General features: G+C 37.3%; 1 protein-coding gene across 23 annotated transcripts in view; it reads left to right on the top strand.

The window, feature by feature from the left end:
- ncam1a (neural cell adhesion molecule 1a) overlaps positions 1 to 21,690 on the top strand; it is a 280,290-nt gene that overhangs the window by 210,393 nt on the left and 48,207 nt on the right. For 14 of the 23 annotated variants that reach the window (XM_048166423.1, XM_048166424.1, XM_048166429.1 and 11 more), the window contains exons 9-13: positions 4,652 to 4,681; positions 12,346 to 12,496; positions 15,425 to 15,609; positions 17,778 to 17,874; positions 21,254 to 21,421. In XM_048166423.1, coding sequence (XP_048022380.1) covers positions 4,652 to 4,681; positions 12,346 to 12,496; positions 15,425 to 15,609; positions 17,778 to 17,874; positions 21,254 to 21,421 — 631 coding nt within the window. The remainder of the gene's footprint in view (positions 1 to 4,651; positions 4,682 to 12,345; positions 12,497 to 15,424; positions 15,610 to 17,777; positions 17,875 to 21,253; positions 21,422 to 21,690) is intronic. The other 9 variants (XM_048166426.1, XM_048166431.1, XM_048166436.1 and 6 more) reach the window with 1 other exon arrangement.

Below are 21,690 nucleotides of genomic sequence, written 5' to 3'. Positions count from 1 at the left end.
AACCCGTAAGACCTTCATTCATTTTCAGAACACAAATTAAGATATTTTTGATTTATCAAAGAAATGTAATTACCGTCATTCAAGTTCCAGAAAAGTAGTAAAGACATCATTAAAATAGTCAAAGGGACTACAGTGGTTCAACCTTAATGTTATGAAGCGACGAGAATACTTTTTGTGCGCTAAAACAAAATAAAAATAACGACTTTATTCAACAATTTCTTCTCTACTCTGTCAGTCTTCTACACAGTTGATGCAGTGAACGCAGCGCAGTGCTTCCATGTTTACGTCCGAATGCCGGATCAGTATTAAATAATGAGTCAGCGTTCTGACGTAGAACACCGAAGCGCTGCACTGCGTTCACTGCGTCAACTGTGTAGGAGACTGACAGGGTAAAGAAGAAATTGTTGAATAGAGTCGTTATTTTTGTTTTGATTTTGTGCACAAAAAGTATTCTCGTTTCTTCATAACATTAAGTGTATACAAAATGGTGTATAGCTCCTAATTGTATGTGCAACATTGACAGAGTATTTTGAGTCTCTTTCACACTGGTTAGAAAAAAAACATGGTGATCACGCCGGCGTGACCGCCGACCCGAGGGAGTTAAGGCTGAACCACTGTAGTCACGTTGACTATTTTAACAGTGTCTTTGAATGACAGTAATTACGTTCCGAAGATGAACGAAGGTCTTACGGGTTTAGAGCGACACAAGGGTGAGTACTTAATGACAGAAATTACATTTTGGGGTGGACTAACCCTTTAACTATCCCTTCAAAAAACAATAGTTACTCAGTGTTACGCACTGAAAATCACATGAGTCAAGGGACTTAACATTAAGTGAAGATAAGGACGCTTCTGTGGAGTCGCTGCCCCTTCATTTATCATTTAAGCCACTCTCTCTGGGACCTTGTGAGCTGTCCTTGACACAGCTACGGTATGAATCATACAATCAAAAGAGGCATTTCAGGGCTGCTAGCTTGTTGTGGAGTCCAGTGCCAATCTGCCCTTTCTCTGATGATAGTCCCTTAATGGCACCCCTGCTGATCTGAGGTCAGTACGGTCCATGCTATACGCCGCTAATGTTTTAAGCATACTTCCCTGTGTCTGTGCTCTCAGAACCATTAACATGCACCCTGCCAGGATAACCATGTCACAGGAGCACCTGCAAAAAACCTTTTAAGATTTGCTTTTTCTCTCATGTGACTCTGAAAGTTCATGTTCATTGACAGATAATCTTGCTGCTCTTTACAGATCAGTGTCATCCCGAGGCTGTTTATATGCATGCAGAGTGTAATAAGACAGAGGTTCTGTTTTAAATGTCAACAGGAGAGTTTGTGACCAGGAATGTGTTTTAAGAGAAGAGGGTCGACCTGCCAAGATAGCAGAAGCAGGTGCCAAGCACAAGGTTTTAACCCCTGTAACCTTTTGACAAGCTGTCAGTGGGCAAGTAATTAAATCAATAGAGGAATAAAGGATGTCAAGCCACTATAATACAAGAGTGGCCTGTAAATGCTGGTGGACTTGTTGTAAAAAACTAAGGTTTTGTTGTCTAACACTACTGCATGTCAGTCAGACATAAGTGTTTTTTCCTTTAGTTTCAGCCCAGAGTCTGATGGTACTGTATGCTTATTAGACAAAAACGTTGCTAGCACTTACTCTATCTTAAAAGTTCTTCTGTTCTTTTTATTTTATTTTTGTCTTTTTTTTTTTTTTGTAAGATGATTAAAGTCTAAACAAATCAAGACATCAGTTGTGATATAAAATCATATTGTGTAAAATAAAGTCAAATTTGCAGAGATAGTTAAAAGTACAAACAGGCTTTCAAAGTTTTTCATGCATTAAAGGATTAGTTCACTTTCAAATGAAAATGACCCTCAAGCCATCCTAGGTGTATATGACTTTCTTCTTTCTGATGAACACAATTTGAGATATTTTAATAAATATCCTGACGCATCCGAACTTTATAATGGCAGTGAGCTGAAGAAAGTGCTTTCATCCATCATAAACCTGCACTGTAAAAAAAATCCCAGTAAAATTGACGGTAAAAAAACGGCAGCTGTGGTTGCCAGAACTTTACCGTAAAAAATACAGTAGCAACGTAAAAAAAAATAAAAATCTGTTAAATTTACGGTAAAATAACGTATTTCATTAACTGTTATAATGTTAATTTACCAACCTAATGAAGTACTAATATCTGTTTTGTACCTTTATAATACACTGACAGTCACCAAACACAGTGGTGATAAGAGTCACATGATGAATCAAAGTTCATCACAAGCAGATTTTCCACAAGCTGAGAAGGACAGCACTAACATATAGAAGGTGCACACAGTGTCATTCACACACACACTAAACACGATCATGGTCACATGCATGAAATTTTAAAAATGCAATAAACATTAATTTAACAACATTAGATGTAACATAAAACCCTAATGTATATAACTGATTAGAAAAAAATGAGAAAAACTAAGAAGAAACAGAGTTATTTCAACGAAAATATATCAAATGTGAAGTGTCACACAGGGAATTGTGGGAATGTCAATTTATGTTTTTTTACTGTAAATTTTACAATGAATTGTTATTTTTCACTTCCAAAAACTGTGAATTACGGTATTTTACCGTAAAATTACATTAAATGTACCGTTAGATCTATTACAGTTATTCACCGTATACAGTACGGAAACTTTCTGTAAACCAATTGACAGTTTTTCACCGCAGCATTTTAACTGTTAAAATCACGGTCATTTTTTACAGTGTGTACTCCACATGGCTCTTGGAGGTTAATAAAGTCCTTCTGAAGTGAAGCGATGCATTTGTGTAAAAAAATATCCATATTTAACAAGTAATGAAGTAAAATATCTAGCTTCCGCGAGACCACCTTCAACGTATTCAATGTACGAAGAAAATGTAAAACTCTTGCAGTTCACAAAGCTTATGCTACGTCCTACGCCTTCCCTGTTCGACTTACGGAAAAAGTGTAACTGAAGCGACGCCAGTTTACATTTTCTTTGTACGTTGAATACGGAAGGCGGTCTGGTGGAAGCTAGATATGCATTAGGATATTTATTAATATAACTCAGATTGTGTTCATCAGAAAGAAGAAAGTCATATACACCTAGGATGGCTTGAGGGTGAGTAAAGCTTGGGAAATTTTTATTCGAAAGTGAGCTAATCCTTTAAAGCAATTTTTTCCCCTAAATGGCAAGTAACAAGCTGTGGTTGATCTCTTCAAGATATCAATGAACAGATATCAATCAAACTATTTCTTTTTATCTAATTGGGCAGTACTTTGTCAGAATAAGCTGTAAAGTAGACCAGACAGATGCAGTTAGTCAAAGTCTGGCTACATGAGACTACTTTTTAAATTGATTCACTTAGACAAAGACCTAAGCGGTTTAAAAAACGCTGTGCTTTGTTCAAGTAAACCTAATGGTTTTACATATTTAGCTGGAACTCAGCAGACTACAAGTAGTTCTTTAATCACAAATTATTCTGCTTGATCAGTGTCAGATTTCATAATGGATCCTGAAATCCCATTTGTCTGCAACATATTCCCTTTGAAGCAAATTGTGTGATTAGCGGTGAAAATAATAGAATGCTGCCTTCATGACTAGCAAGCTTTCATTGAATCGTTGTCGCTCTGTCATAAGTCAAATGGGTAGGTTGTCTGCTATTCATGTCTGTTTGATTTATCAGTGGTTCGAGTCACGTCTTCAACAGCCTCTATTGTGAGTCATGCAAATTCTCGCGATGCAATTCCAGATGGCAACGTCATTGATTGATTTCTGGTTAACAAATGAGTGGTAGGTATAAAAACCTTCACTGAAAACTACTCATCACTGTCCCGTTCAAAGAATACAGGGATCTATGTTGTCAAATGGAAGAATGGCTCTCGTTAAGGCTCAAAGCTGCTGTGTGTGACTTATGGGACATAGACGAAATGAATGAGGTGATCACAGTTAGCAACACAGGCAGTAGATCTCGGCAGATAGATGAGCTCTTAGAAATATTGCTTTAGTGTTGAGGTGTGTGCACCATTTCATATGTATTCCTATTGTGTTATTAATTATTGATGGACTGCCATTATTGCTGTGGCATTTTGATGGTTTGTTGGGGGGGGGGGTCTGACCTTTAACATCATTTGCAAGATCATATGCATGTGTCACCTGGATGTCTGAGCATCCACTCATTTTGATTTCCCAGCCTGCAGCTAAATGTGTCCTTTTCCATCCAGTTTGATTGTTGTTCAGGTAAAAATGATGTGTCACACTTGATGTTTTGATTATGTGCCTCTCATCTGGTGTGACACAAGGTTAGTTCAAGGTTTTATATTTGGTTATTATTTGTATTGAAGTCATTTATAATAAGACTATATACTTATATATATATACACACACACATAAACAAATAAAAAAATAAAAGTCAATTTATTATTAAGAAGTCTATTGCCTGTGGGTAATGTTACAATTACTAAACCAATTTGCTTTTGATTTGATTAAAGTCAAGTTGTCAACTTTGGAGCTTCACAAGCTGTCTGCTCTGAAAAACGTGCATGTGTGATGCCGGTCTAATTGAGCGGCTGCTGGTTTTTCTTTTTAAGGCTTTTTCTCATTTCTGTCATGTTTTGCTTTACATGTGTCTGTCTATCCAGGCTTCATGGACTCGACCTGAGAAACACAAGGTAGGGCTGCTTCACATGTAGCCAGGATGCTCACTAATCCTAGAGAAGCCCTTTATCACTCTAGAACATCAAGTGTTGGCTCTCTTTTACCCTCAAAATCCTGTAGACACACACACCCACACACATCACATCTGATGAAATGGCATCCCTAGACTACAATGATTGTCATTTCATTTTTTTTTATATGCAGCTCTTTTTTTGGATAGCTTCTGTAAACAGAAATTGTGACAATCCTATTAGGTCTTTCTAGGCTGTGAAGATTTTTTCTTAGTAGAATAACTGAGACCTTTTTTTCCTTCATGAATTCCCCTTGGACAAACTTTCTCAAGGGACTGAGGAAGAAAATAAAGAGGGTGTTAGAGCAAGGCTTGAAACATGCCAGGTACTTCTTTAGAGTAAGAGCCAACACTCAGTGTTCTCCCATAGACTCAGACAGGGGAATGTAGCAGCACTAAAGGAGACACTAACACATATAACCAACTCCAGCTTCACACAGCACAAGCTTCTTGTAACATAAACATACTAACCCTCACTTGGTAAACTCGTACGCCACATGTCAGAGATGAATACAATAACTTTGAAGTCAATGTGAAACCCATTTTACTTCTGTAACGTGGTGCATTTGTGTTAAACAGAATGTTTGATGATAAAAACATAGGGCAGGACTGTATTTTATCCATTGGAAGTTGGGAAAAGAAGATACAGTACAAGGTCTTTTTTCAAGTCCTTCTGTAGTCAATCATTTTATGCCTTAAAACTCATCTTTGATCACCAAAATGACATATTTAAACATTTTTTCCTGTGAACATTCTTCATGTCTTGAATGTAACTCTACACCCTTGCCTCATTTAATATACGAAGATCAATGAATATGCTAATTAGCCCCGCCTCCACTCGCTCACGCCAGCTCAGAGATCTAGCTTCCGCCAGACCGTCAGTTATGCTTTTGTCATAAGTTGAATAGGGAAGTTGTTCTTGCGGAAGCTAGATATTTTACTTTATAACTTGTTAAGTATGGATATTTTTCTTACACAAACGCATCGCTTCGCTTCAGAAGGCTTTTATTAACCCCCCGGAGCCGTGTGGAGTACGTTTATGATGGATGGATGCACTTTCTTGTGCTTCATACTTGTTAGTCCCAGTTCGCTGCAATTATAAAGCTTAGATGCGTCAGGATATTTATTAATATAACTCAGATTGTGTTCATCAGAAAGAAGAAAGTCATATAGTCATAAAGCTTGGGGTAATTTTCATTTAAAAGTGAACTCATCCTTTAAGAAGAATCATTCACAATCGACCAGGAACTTGCATTAAGAGGAAAGTAAATAGGTTAATTTTGATTTCATGTTGATTTTAGCTGTAGATGCACAGTATTAGCAAGCGATTCCATGCTTGGATCTGAAATGTTAGACTCTTGCTTTATTCATCTGTCAGAGAGAGAATTCATCACTGTTCTGCACTGCTGATTAAGAATGATTCAGATGCATATGGATTGTGTGAAGGACTGTTTATCTGATCTGCTGAGATGAAAGGCCACAGTTATGGGATTGCCCACACATCACTTCATGTTTTTAATCCTCAGGAGTACAGATAAAAAGCACCATGGTTCTTTAAACATGCGCTTTTCTTCTGAGTCAAAGACAAGGAAATTACTGCATCAAGAGTTTTGAAATAATTAAGAGTTTGCGAGTTGATGCTTAAAGCTATAAAAATTGAGGATTACAGTCTGTCTACATTATAGACAGTTCTGACTCAAGTGTTGTGTGACTGACTGGCGGCTGCTTTTGAACGCTCACACATACTGTGTGCTTGCTCTGTGAAGTGCACCCGTGCCTTGCTTTAACGCTACATACACGAACGGTCAAATGCACTTCGTTCAAAATGCCCATCATGCCGAGGTGTTAATGTAAACACAGTTGTTGGTTATGTCTTTAGTGAATGCAAACAGGTGGAACAAAAAAAAAAAAAAAAATGAATGTGTGATGTGCCAGAATATCAGATACTTGTGCCTTTAATTGTAAGTGGACCTGCTACACTACTATTAATCAGTAACCAATATTAATATTCGTGACTGATTAAGAGTAGCAAAATAATAGAGTGTAGCACTCTCACTGCTCACAGCTTGATAACTTTAGCTTTCATAAACCCTCCGCAATCAAACATGAGCACAAAGTTAAGCCTAAAAACAATTTTACTGCTAATTTTATTACAGAACTACTTTTCAGACATACTCAAATGGCACTGAATCACTTTTAATGGTTTATATCTAATAATCATCCAAGATTATGCTAATCATGTATTTTTTATATTTTAATAATAACTTATTTTAACAAATGAGTGTGTTCTGCCAGCATGATCTCAATATCATTTTATAGATTTTTGAATGCACATTTACATGCATTTTTATGCACTACCACAAAAAAATAGCTGTTTACTATTTTAATATATTTTAAAATGTAATTTATTATCAATATATTATTATGAATGTTTAACACTTGTGCTTCTTAATATTTTTGTGGAAATTGTGATACTTTTTTCTCAGGATTCATTGATGAATAGAACATTAATCATTTAAAAAGAAAATTATTTGATTTATCCTTTTTTAAAATAAAAAATATAAATTGATCAGTAAACACAGCTTTCTGTTTGATATTTGATACTGTATGTTTTATTTTCTATCCAAAAAAAAAAATATAATAATAATAATTCAAAATGTTTAGAATTTCAACAGATATCAAGTTTGTTTTTAGCGAGGTAGTTTTTAAATTAAAGGGTTAGTTCACCTAAAAATGAAAAATCTGTCATTAATTACTCACCCTCATGTCGTTCCACACCCGTAAGACCTTTGTTCATCTTCGGGAAACACAAATTAAGATATTTTTGATAAAATCTGATGGCTCAGTGAGGCCTCAATTGCCAGCAAGATAGTTAACACTTTCAATGCCCAGAAATCTGCTAAAGACGTATTTACAACAGTTCATGTGACTACAGTGGTTCAACCTTAATGTTATGAAGCAACAAGAATACTTTTTGTGCGCCAAAAAAACAAAATAACAACTTTATTCAACAATATCTAGTGATGGGTGATTTCAAAACACTGTTTCATGAAGCTTCGAAGCTTTACAAATCTTTTGTTTCGAATCAGTGGTTCGGAGTTTGTATCAAACTGCCAAAGTCACATGATTTCAGTAAACGAGGCTTCATTACATCATAAGTGTTTTGAAATTTCAATGGTTCACCACTGGGGGGGGCGTGACTTTGGCAATTTGATACACGTTCTGAACTTTTGAAATGTTTTGAAATCGCACATCACTAGATATTGTTGAATAAAGCCGTTATTTTGTTTTTTTGGCGAACAAAAAGTATTCTTGTCGCTTCATAACATTAAGTTGAACCACTGTAGTCACATGAACTGTTTTAAATACGTCTTTAGTAGCTTTCTGGGCATCTGAAAGTGTTCATTATCTTGCTGGCAATGGAGGCCTCACTGAGCCATCAGATTTTATCAAAAATATCTTAATTTGTGTCCCGAAGATGAACGAAGGTCTTACAGGTTTGGAACGACATGAGGGTGAGTAAATGATGACAGAATTTTCATTTTTGGGTGAACTAATGTTGTGAGGACATGAACGTGAACGACGCTCTATACAGTTGACAGGTCGGTGCTGCATCATCACGAAAATGTAAGGCTTTCCAATGTAAATATTCAAGCGCCAGACCACAAGAAATGGTGTGCTATGTGAGAAGATCAACATCTGAAAACATCCGAAGCACGCACCCTGCAAGCCGCTTCAGACAGCGCACAAATACTAAGTTGAGCTCTCTTTCATTCCTTCCTGTGCTTGAACGGACAAATTCACACAAAATTATGTCAAAAAATGCGCGTATCCTAGTAAACATAGTCGGTTATGTGTCTTCAAATGAGAAAGAAAACCCGTGATCAGTGCGTGCATTCACTCTTAAAGTGACAGCATCCTATTAATCCTGCTGCTGTGCTGTATGCATTTTTAAGGTTAACCAAACAACAAAGGGCAAAAAAACACTCAATGCTCTTAGAATTTAAAAAGAATATTAAGACTATGCAGTGTTATTTATTTGATTAACATACTTTATTCAATTTCCTTGCCTGAAAACTGCTGCTAGACCTGCCTGAAAAGCAATGTTTATTTCATTCGTATCCATAGGCCCTATATATGAAACACAAAAAAAATTCACTTCCATTGATTTCTGCAATTCTGATATTGTGACAGCCCTTCTAGAAGTTAATATACTTTTTGCTCTCTCTGATCGTAACAATGTCAGTAACCGGTATGTACGTACTACAGTAGGTGACCTTGACCAAATTCAATTAGCATTCAATCTTGGAACGTCCGTCCTGCTCACTGTCTAGACTTTTTCTTCTGCAGCCAACCTCAGGGCAACTATTTCTCAACACGTCTTGCATCAGTCCAAGCTAGGCCATTTTTATCAAAAGTTCAGATTTATTTTCTTCCGCATTTGGACACCCTGTGATCCATCTTGTCTGTGCTAGAGTGCTCCTCCAGTTTCTTGTTAGCGTGAAATGTGAAGTGCAGGACACGTCTGACTCGCTTTCCTCAAAGACAGTCAACAGCACCTTTTTTAATGTTGTCTCTTTGTCAGCGCAGTCATACAATATGATTGCCGTCACCTACTATTTTCTCCCAAGGGAAAAGAAAAAAAAATCCCCTTTTTCACAAAAAAAGACCTTGAATGTGAGCTCTGAATTTGATCCACCGTTGGCTGTCTGCTCTTTCAGGGGAAACGGATGGGCAGAATGGGGCTTCCAACGTTCTCTATTAGGCGAGATAAGATGCGCACGGGCCCGTGATTGCATTTCAGTGCTGAAACGTTAGCTGAAACATTCTCTTGTCTCTCCTCGCTTCTGTTTTCTGCTGAATTTGACAACTGACGAGGAGGCAGAGGCACAAAGTGATTTGCCGGAAGCGTTCAAGGTTAACGTTCAAAGAAATCGTGAAGGTTTATATGCGACCAGCCCTTCATACACACGTGAAACAGGAGAGACTCTGTGAATGCGACTTACTGTCAATTACTATGCAACGGGAGGGGACTCGCTCGACAGACCTGCATGCTAACAGCCCTCTGAACGTGAGGCACAAGCAGGATGGAATTTATGGTCGAGACCCTGGTTGTTACTTAAAGCACTCAATCCCTCAGATCGTGACTAAGCCACCACACCTTAAATCAAGTTTGTGAATTGATTGGATTTCAGTGCCGCATACACTCCATTCCGCCCCGCAGTCAAATTTCTCACTGACCATTGAACAGGCACTTTATAAATGAAGTGCCACTGCAGGTTTCAGAAACATCTTATTTCCCGGCTGTCTTTCGCATGCTGTCAGGGGACCGTCTGTGGCACTGATGAAAGGTGCACGCTAATGTTCACGTTTTGCAGTAGCTTCACTGAAAGAAAGATATGAATCATATGCTGAGTTTGCGGTGAGTTATTCGATGCTCAAAACAGTATCCCATATGTAATTCAGTACACACACGTACATCCAATAACATCGTCGTAGAGTAGGTAGAACAACGTACGCTTTGCTAAGCACGAAAAAAAATGTAGAGCGCATCCGGCTCTTCCGGGCTTATTTTATTCATTCTGCTGCACTGAATACTGCTTATGAATGTCAACAATGCTTATTGTTAATATTGAGGTGTGACAGCTACACCTTTTCTCCTTAAATGCCCTGTAGCTAAAGAACAGGATTGAGTATCCATGTGGTTACTGTGGCTGGTGGTTTCATGTTTGTTAACTGAGTAATATGGTGTCAGCTGGCATGACTAATAAATCTATTTAAATGTGTCATGGAAGAGGTTGCACTCTCTAATTAACATGGGTCACATTATGCAAGTCAAATGCACTTAGTCAATTAATTGTCTTGTAAATTACACGAGTGTCATTAATCTGTGGATTTCCGATTGATTTCTTCTTTTGAAGATCGCAATGTCGAATCTGCATAGTTGATGCTTAACATGTCCATGGACATTTTTTTCAGTCCCATTCACAAGGTGCTTAACTGTAAATGTGTAGCCAATTAAATATGGAATAAAAAAGCATAATTAAAAATGTTTTGCCTTGAGGTAAAAAACTAAGATCTCACTAAATGTCAAGGTCTATTCACTTTAAGACATGGTCATGGATATATTTTTTGATTAAATTAATAATGTTTGTGAGAGCTCCATTTTAACCTTGTGGAGCGAAAGAAGAAACAGACCAACTTCAAATAAAAGACAACATTTCTTCTTATTTATTATTGATTCCGCCTGTCAAGAAAATGTTGTGCTCTTGAGAAAATAACTTTTCTCACTTTTTATGAAAAAAATAAATAAAAAAGTTTAATTTGTGGCATCAATCAGTGTGGAAATCTTAAAGTAGGTCCGTGTAACTTTTTTTGCCTTCACTTCATTTTAAATGGTCATGTGGTGGGACAAATTAACATTTAAAAGTACAAATTTTCCATGTGGTTCTCAATAGGCATGAGGTCATAAAAGCTGCATGTTTAATAAGTATGAAAGAATTAGCAAAATGCTGCAGAAAATAGTTTGAGGTCACGCCACAGTATGCAAACTTCCCAGAAGTATTTAATGTCAGCTACGCATGTGTAATCATGGGTAAAGATGTGAATTTGCTCCTTTCAGAAGCAGATATGAAGGATCTTTTTAGTTGCTTTTAAAAACTTAAGGCTTTGAAATGCAAACAACACAGAGCAACGATGAAACACATGCCGGGTTTTCATTGTAACAGCTGGAACTACCATTGATTGCTGAATTCAAAGCCCCTCCAACCGTAGGATCTCAGATCACCATAGTAACCCAAGATGGGCAGCGGAGTAAATGCAGTACGAGCTAAAGAGCATGCGCTTGTGTGCGGACTGGAGCCGGGAAGGAAAACTGTTAGCAGATTGTCCCAGCTGTGCTGTTTAAATAGGCTTTGAGGAGAAAAGGCTTTAAAGTGGCCCCTGCTGTGTGGTCCACTTCATTATTGATCCCTGCCTCACTGTCTCCCAAAATACCCCCCTGAGCCCTAGACAGAGGCTGAAACACAAAGAAATACCATACTCTACCCTTCAACTGTCATCTGTAGTTGTGTGAAGGAATGATATTAAAAAACCTGGATCATTTTTCACTGAAGAAATGAAATCTGTGATCATTTTCTCACCCTTTTGTTGACTTGTATGACAGACCTACAGTTTGGTATTCAAAAGAAAACATTTGCTTGGTTGGATTGAATCATTTGAGTCAGATCGTTTCAGTAAATCAGTTGAATGATTCATTCACAGATGGACATCACTGCTTCTCTCATTTAGGCGGCGGATGTCAAGATTGTATTCGAAAATCTTACATTTTAGTCAGTTTCTCACCTCAAATAACTCGTCAGTCAGTTGTGAAGCTTCCTCAGAATGTTGTCTTTTGTGTTTCATGCTGTATAAGAATGTCATACAGGTTTGGAACAACATGAGGGTAAGAAAATGATGATTTTTAATTTCATTTTATTTGGGTGAACTATGACTATAAAGATCCCTTTATTCCTCTAACACTAGCATTTAGGTTTAACTTCGACTAATTTCATTGTATTTTGCATATCTTTTTCTTACTCTCACTCTCAATTTTCTTTTTTTCCCTAGAGTCTGGATGGCAACGTGATTGTGCGCAGTGATGCTCGCGTGTCCTCTCTGACTCTAAAGTACGTGCAGTTCACCGACGCCGGCCAGTACCTCTGCACTGCCCGCAACTCCATCGGTCAGGACATCCAGAGCATGTACCTGGAAGTGCGCTGTAAGCTGAGCACTAAACTTCTCTCTTTGTCCTTTTTTGTTATTTTGTCTTGTGTTCAGGGAAAATGTTTCAAACCTCAGTGAAGTTGACAGATTGTGTTTTTCAGTGTTCCTTTGATCCTTGTTGGCTACTTTCCTGTTTTTGGATGCTGAACCTATAGCATTGTTCAGACTGTCAGTCCAAATCCGATTTTTGTGCTTATCCGATCATATTTAGCTAGTGTGAACTGCAGAAAAATCACATGAAATGTGGTTTTTAAGAATCCGTTACAAGCTACATTCATATGTGGTTTGAAATCCTATTCAGATCGCATTTCTGGAAATCCGTTTCAGTCTGACCGCTCTAATCGGATTCTGTGTGCTTTTTGTGTGCTTTTTCACACCACGTAAAAGGTAAACGTCAGACGCTGTTATAGGAAATTTGCTGAAAGTTGCTTTAGAAAAAAGGTTGTGTTGTTGCACAGTGCTGGTTGAGCAGAAAGTTATATTGTGGTACACAGTGTGCACTGTAAAAAAATCCCAGTAAAATTTACAGTAAAAAACAGGCAGCTGTGGTTGCCAGAACTTTACCGTAAAAAATACAGTAAAATTTACGGTAAAATAACGTATTTCATTAACTGATATAATGTTAATTTACCAACCTAATGAAGTACTAATATCTGTTTTGTACCTTTATAATACACTGACAGTCACCAAACACAGTGGTGATAAGAGTCACATGATGAATCAAAGTTCATCACAAGCAGATTTTCCACAAGCTGAGAAGGACAGCACTAACATATAGAAGGTGCACACAGTGTCATTCACACACACACTAAACACCATCATGGTAACACACATGACATTTTAAAAATGCAATAAACATTAATTTAACAACATTAGGTGTAACATAAAACCCTAATGTATATAACTGATTAGAAAAAAATTAGAAAAACTAAGAAGAAACAGAGTTAATTCAACGAAAATATATCAAATGTGAAGTGTCACACAGGGAATTGTGGGAATGTCAATTTACGGTTTTTCACTGTAAATTTTACAATGAATTGTTATTTATCACTTCCAAAAACTGTGAATTTAACGGTATTTTACCGTAAAATTACATTAAATGTACCGTTAGATCTATTACAGTTATTCACCGTATATAGTACGGAAACTTTCTGTAAACCAATTGACAGTTTTTCACCGCAGCATTTTTACAGTCTTTTACTGTTAAAATCACGGTCATTTTTTACAGTGTGGACAGTCAGTAATTTAGATCAGATTCCAATCGGATACACCATTTATTGGATTTAGACTGACAGTGTGAACATAGCCTATGAGGATCCTGACTAACTAACTTAACTATCAAGACTGCCTTGTTTACTAGAAGAAGCTAAATTTTGTTAGCTGAACCCACCACAGGCCAGCATAAACCAGCTTAAAAAGCATGGAAATTGTCTTTTTAGTACAATATTCACAGATGTTATTCACTGATTTTTATGATATGAAACAGTCAGTCATTTATCTTCTTTTCTGAGTTTGTAACAAAAGAAACTGATAGAAATTGATAGTTTGAGGGGTTTTTATACAGTGTGTCTGTTCGACAAATTAAAGTCAATTTCCATCAAATAACTCATCTCAAATCACAGTGCCATATACTCAGATGTGTTTTATAGCTTTTGGGCTTTTTTCTTACATTCAGAGCTCTTCATATGAAATGAAACACTGCCATCTTCACATTCTTAAAAGTCAATTTTCAGAGAAAACGCTTATTTTATCAGATTATGTTTACTGGAGTTGGCTGAGTGCACTTTTGTGCCATTTTGCCAGGTAGATAATTACAGTAAAGCTAGCTTTAAAGTTATTTTCATCTGCTTGTGCATTTTAAAGCATTTCCACAATCGAATTCAGAAAAGTAGGAGGGAGTGCAGCTTGAAGTGCAATGAAAGTCTAATTGGATTAATTTTTCTTGCCCTAAAAATCTTCTCCCGTTCCTGAGATAGCATCACAATGTGCAATTGATAGAAATTGTGTGGAAATGCAGTTTGCCACAGCCTGGTTTGTGAGTAATCAGCTTCTTGGTTGAGTGCATGGAGCGTTTCGCAGTAATTAGCGATAAGAAAAGGTGCTTTGTCTGCTTCAAATGATCCTAGATGAGATTGTTCACTCCCATACTGCGACACTTTCGGTCTGGGCTAGAGTCACTTCTTCTGTGTGTAGAAAAGCATGACTCTACATTTCTTTTATTTCCCACTTTTTACTTCAAGTTTACAGTTGAAAGAGGTTTTTTCCCCCCTTTTACTTGGTTGTTTATGTTGTTTTATTGAAATAGAGCTCAACCTCACAGTAAAAGTGGAGGAAGTAGGTCGGCAGCTAGTTTATTCCAGCCATTTAGATTCAGTAAGCATCTTCATGCAAAGTTTCACTGTTTACCTAACAAGTTCACCTAATATTGCACATGAAATCATTTTGAGCCTTACGTTTCCCAATATTTATTTATTTTTGTGATAAGATTTCATTGCCTGTTTCATCCAAAGAGAGACATTATGTTTTGGGGGGGGTGGGGGTGCCCAGATTATCTAAGTAGCGGTGTTGCAGCCTGTGGTTCTGAGATAGCGATAAGATTTGAGTGGATATGTGTCTTATCAGAACAGCTTTATGGGAAATGTGATTACTCAACTGCATGTATCAATCCTGGAGTGGAAAGTCTAGTTAGCAAAGGTAAACATCAGGGGAGCAACACTCACAACAGACAATAGAATTCATGCTAGAGCTACTGCATGGTCTGTAATAGCAGATATCAGACATTGCAATTCTGAAAGGCAGTTGAGGTGATGATGGTTAATGTATGCCAGCTGGAAGCCATCATATTCTTTGCCTCAAGGTCTTTCTCTATAACAGTCCTTGTGTTGGTTGCACTTTGCTGACACTGTGTACCGTATAATTACAGATTCTCCAAAGATCCAGGGTCCTGCGGCGGTGGTCACCTGGGAGGGTAATCCGGCTAACATCACCTGCGAGGCCCTCGCTCACCCGGCCGCTTCCGTTTTGTGGTTCCGTGATGGCCAGATGCTGCCTAGTGCTAATACCACAAACATCAAGATCTACAACACTCCCACAGTCAGCTTCCTGGAGGTACGGCATCAACACTCAAACCCATCAGCCTTTAGATGCCCCCTCATTAAAGTTTCAACACTAAAGACATGTTTGACACTAATAATTGCTTTCTGAGCTCATTTTCAGTATACTTCAGCACCCTTTAGCATTTGATATTAAATCATAGCAATAGTGCCTGCATTGAGAAAACACAATAATTACTGTTTTTTTTTTTTTCTTTTCTTCCCAGTAACCCATGTTCTTCTTTATGTATAAAATAGTGCTGGTATACACATCTGCACACCCATATCAGCCCACAAGTGCTGAGAATATAATGACTTGTTTTTATTGTGTGGCAGTATAATTCATGTCATTTCAGTTCTTCATACTTAGCTTGACTTTTTGATTTTGTTTTTGCATTACTGGCTGATAACATTAATTACAATAATTAAGTTGCTTTCTGTATAACAACACATTGTGAATAACCAGCATGGAGCGTATTGTTTTTAGAGTCTTGCAAAGCACAGATTGTAATATTTAATCTGTTGCGTCTAAATACAGAAAATATTACATTTCGTGAAATTTTCTCTGTGGAGGCCTTTTGAGGTCAGATCACAGCATTATGAGCCTTCATTATAATAGTTAAATTTACATCTTAAAGGGTTAGTTCACCCAAAACTGAAAATTTTTTCAATGATTTACTCACCCTCAAGCCATCCTAGGTATATATGACTTTCTTCTTTCAAGTCCTTAGCAATGCATATCTACAAAAATATTTTTTTATATATATTTACGGTAGGAAATTTACAAAATATCTTCATAGAACATGACCTGTACTTAATATCCTAATGATTTTTGGCATAAAAGAAAAATTGATCATTTAACCCATACAATGTATCGTTGGCTATTGCTACAAATATACCCGTGCTACTTATGACTGGTTTTGTGGTCCATGGTCACCTATGGATATTTTTCTTACAAAAACCCATCGCTTCACTTCAGAGGGCCTTTATTAACCCCCTGGAGCTGTATGGATGCGTTTTTTGGGGGGCTTTTTGCTTCAAAATATGGCCCCCCCCATTCACAACCATTATAAATCTTGGAAGAGCAAGGATACTTTTATTTCCATTATTTTAAATATATCTCTGATTGTGTTCGTCTGAAAGAGGAAAGTTATATACACCTATGATGGCTTGAGGGTGAGTGAATCATGGGATAATTTTCATTTTTGGGTGAACTATCCCTTGACTTTTTAATGCTGTAAAAAGTCTGCATTAATTTTTTTGCATAGGAATCGCAATCACGGGAAATTATATATCTCAAAATTAACTGTTTTTAGTTTTAGGAACTTTTTTTTTATTAAAACCACATTCTAGAAAAGCTTCTTTTTTTGTCACAGTCAAATATTTACTGATTTTATATTTTTATAAATATATTTAATATTTACAAGTCTTTATTTAAATATTTATAATATTTACTGGTCTTAAATCTTTAGCGCTTACCTTGTTTTGAGATTTACACTTTCTAGATGACTAATCAGCGAAGCTATTATACACTTCCACAAACACTCGCATATGTCTCGTGGTTCTCAGTAAGGTGGCTTTATAGGGTTAGTTCACCCAAAAATGAAAAAATGTCATTTATTACTCACCCTCATGCCATTCCACACCCGTAAGACCTTCGTTAATCTTCAGAACACAAATTAAGATATTTTTGTTGAAATCCGATGGCTCAGTGAGGCCTTCATAGTCAGCAATGACAATTCCTCTCTCAAGATCCATTAATATACTAAAAACATATTTAAATCAGTTCAGAACAGTGGTTCAATATTAATATTATAAAGTGACGAGAATATTTTTGGTGCGCCAAAAAAAACAAAACTTATATAGTGATGGTCAATTTCAAAACACTGCTTCAGGAAGCTTCGGAGCATAATGAATCAGCGTATTTTTGACCGTTTTGTGAAGCTTAAAATTTTCTCTGTCACTCTCTCTGTTCCCACGGCACATTTTGCTGTTGAAGCTAATGGAGTCAGTGCGCTGCCATTCTCTATCTGTCTCTCTCTCTGTCACTCAATAATTATCGAGCAAGTTGAATGCCAGCAGTGCAGAATAGGAGGTCACTGCTATTGCCAAGGCAATGAGCTTCCATTAACCAGCTAATGTCTATGGTGGTGCCTTAACATGTCTTTTTTTTTTTCCTGACAGGTCACTCCAGAATCCCAGAACGACTTTGGCAGTTACAACTGTACAGCTACTAATGTCATCGGCACTGAGTCAAAGGAATTTGTTTTGGTTCAAGCAGGTTTGTAAATGTTCAGAGGATGATGAACAAAATTAGTAACTGTTTTACACTTATGAAACACTATCAAACACAAATTGTTGTCATTCTTGAGATTCTAATTAGCTATTCACAAATCATTTCTCACAAACGGTGTCTTAACACTGGAAAACCACTTCTAAAATCCCCCTTGGTACCCATTCATAATACACAAGGTACACGAAAGGTAAATCTCCCCCAGACTGAGATGTTTTAGCTTTAGATCAGAGCCTGCGCTCGTATTTTTTAGGCTGAGACTCTTGGGTAATAAAAACAGCGGGGTATAATTTTCAGGCTGCAGATTCGACGGTTAAATGCGACGCTGCCTCTGATATTTTTGGTGCTCTGTAAAGTGGGGCAGATGTGAAATGGTGTGGAAGGCAGTGAGGTGATTATTTAGTCTCAATGCGATGAGGCAGTGCAGGAATGACGCCTCTTTTCTACCTCACATGATTTTGAGCCACCACACTCCCACAACCACAGTTTTTATTGTGTGATAAAGTCACATTTCTCTAAAAGTGTTTTACTGAGTAAATGTGTTCTGTGAGGGAAGGAGATTAATTTGAAAAGATTTGTATATTGGTTGAATTATACTGTTTTATGCCCTCTCTAACTCATTATTTTGCAACTCCTTGTCATCTAACTCGGCTGTTTAGGTTAGGGTTAATAGAATAAGTTGACATGTACTTGCGAAGGTACATACAGAATAGTCAGTAGAATGTCTGAATATCTGTTAGCAGATATTAAAGGTGCCCTAGATTCAAAAATTGAATTTACCTCGGCATAGTTAAATAACAAGAGTTCAGTACATGGAAAAGACATACAGTGAGTCTCAAACACCGTTGTTTCTTCCTTCTTATATAAATCTCATTTGTTTAAAAGACCTCAGAAGAACAGGCGAATCTCAACATAACACCGACTGTTACGTAACAGTCGGGATCATTAATATGTATGACCCCAATATTTGCATATGCCAGCCCATGATCGAGGCATTACACGAGGGCAGCCAGTATTAACGTCTGGATCTGTGCACAGCTGAATCATCAGACTAGGTAAGCAAGCATGGACAATAGCGAAAAATGGCAGATGGAGCAATAATAACTGACATGATTCATGATAACATGATATTTTTTGTGATATTTGTAAATTGTCTTTCTAAATGTTTCGTTAGCATGTTGCTAATGTACTGTTAAATGTTGTTAAATTTACCATTCACGGAGACAAGAGCCGTCGCTATTTTCATTTTTAAACACTTGCAGTCTGTATAATTCATAAACACAACTTCATTCTTTATAAATCTCTCCAACAGTGTAGCATTAGCCGTTAGCCACGGAGCATAGCCTCAAACTCATTCAGAATCAATGTAAACATCAAAATAAACACTGTACTTACGCGATTAGACATGCTGCATGACGCACACTTTGTAAAGATCCATTTTGAGGGTTATATTAGCTGTTTGAACTTTTTTTATGTTGTTTAAGCGCGAGCTCTTGGGGCGTGGAGCACCAGAATTAAAGGGCCACACACCCTGAATCGGCTCATTTCTAATTATGCCCCAAAATAGGCAGTTAAAAAAATGAATTAAAAAAAATCTATGGGGTATTTAGAGCTGAAACTTCACAGACACATTCAGTGGACACCTTAGACTTATATTACATCTCTTAAAAAAAAAGTTCTAGGGCACCTTTAAGCAGACAGTCTACTAATACTCTAATGACTGGTAGCTGACATAGTTGCAAAGTTACTTAAAGTTAGTAGAATGTCTAAAGTGGACAATCGAAAATAAAGTGTTACCATCTTTACTTCCCTATTGTGATGCATATATCCGAATGAAATGGCTTCTCAAACGAGAAAATGTAGGGGGACTTATTTTGTCCATCAGGAGTTGACTGGATACTTGCTATTGCTACAGTCTTATATGATTATTTTTAGATAATTCTAACTCTTTTCCTTACAAATATGATATATTTGTATTCAAACCTATTATGCCTGCATGGCCTTATGCGATTCCATTATGGCACAATGTTGCCTTGAGGCAACACACAGTTTTTATGTCCTCTAAAACATTTGATGATATATAATGTAAAGTTCTTGAAAATGCTTCTTTGCTTACCAGTGAAGGTGACTCATATTTTTGTGAGTGATTAGCTGGACACAAATAAGAAAAATGCACTTTTCATTGGAGAAAATATCGAGCCATGTGACGTATGCTGAAACAGGACACAAAATGGACCCTGTGGGTCATGTGACCACTTTTTTGCACTTTCATTGATTAGTATTTGAGTTCTTCTCCCCTGAGATAGGTTTGATCAATAGATTGGTCTTATTTTATTTTTTTTTTTAAATAAAAAAAAATAAAATAGACTATGTTGCCTGGAGGTAACACGGTACCATAGAGGGTTAAAGACTTAGGGCCCTATTTTTACTCACAATAAAAATAATATCGATCAACACAGTCTCGGAGGTAAGAAGTGGATTATCCTTCACCCGAAATGTTTGTCTTTTCATCCTGAGATGCGAGGCAAATGTTGTATCACAGTAATTATAAGTTTCCATTAATCCCTTCTCTCGATTGGGATGTTCTCCTTTATTCTGGATGGCAAGGGCAGTGACTGTAACATCGAGTGTATTTTGCAGTATTAAACACGTATTTACAAAATTCTTCAAAAAGAACACAAAGAATGGCCTTCTCAGCTGCCATAGTTGCAACTCCTGCGTCATCAGAACAGTGTGTTCAACGCACCTCCGTTTCCGTTTAAAAAACATTTTGCAACGTTTTGTTGGGGCTGAACGCAGCCCTAGTCACAAAAAATGATCAGATTCATGTTTCTAACTTCGAGATACTTGAGGACGATATGCAGAGGAGTAGACAAAGCCAGGGCCGACTCAAGGTTTGGCAAACTTCCCCACATTTAAAGGAGAATGTGTCTAATTTCAGTGACTAAACAAAATTGCAGTCTGTGTTTGAAACTTGTTTGAAAACAGTAGTTTACCCATTTATTTATCTGTCCAATGTCCAAAGGTTGCAGAAGTTCAAAACATGCCTGTTTATAGCTTAGTTTCTGTAAGTTTTTATCTGAAAGTTACATAGTACATCAAACTCTTCTATCTCAAAAGTTCACAGAAAATTTGATTTCTCATGATATAAGCACTTTAAACATTATTTTGGTTTGTCTGAAAGATATTTTACTTGTGCTTCAGGGGAAAACTGTACTGGCCACTGCAATAACAGTTCCCTTGGTGAACCGTTCCCCAAGCCTATAACAATTTTTTTATTGTTTCAGTTTGTCTATTGCCTCACTCACATTTTTGTGGTGCCCTGCTTGTGTGCGAATAGATATATTCCAGTGTGTGTGTTCTCTAGATGTGCCTTCGGCCCCCTCTATCGAGCGCGTGGAGCCTTATTCCAGCACAGCAATGGTGGAGTTTGATGAGCCTGCCTCCAGTGGAGGAGTGCCTATCCTTAAGTACAAGGCTGAATGGAGGATAGCAGGCCAAGACTGGACTGTCAAAGAGTATGAGGCTGAGGATGGTAAGTAGCCAACACACACACACACACACACACACACACACACGTGCGCTATGATAACATTTATTCAGAACTGGAAGCAATGAAGAGAGAAAAACTAGATAGATGAGGCTTTTGGGAAGCTATAAATGCTTTGTTTCATTTGTATGAAGGTCAGGCCTTTGTTTTGTACCGAAAGGACCACCAATTCTCACAATTGTGAGATATGTAGTTGAAAATTAACTTGACTCTCAGATGGAAATGGGCTTCCATAGATTTTGTTGTGTGATTTC

This window comes from Megalobrama amblycephala, linkage group LG18, assembly GCF_018812025.1.
Source record: "Megalobrama amblycephala isolate DHTTF-2021 linkage group LG18, ASM1881202v1, whole genome shotgun sequence".
Lineage (NCBI taxonomy): Eukaryota > Metazoa > Chordata > Actinopteri > Cypriniformes > Xenocyprididae > Megalobrama > Megalobrama amblycephala.
The sequence above is the reverse complement of the archived record's forward strand: the minus strand, read 5'-3'. Positions and strand labels throughout refer to the sequence as shown.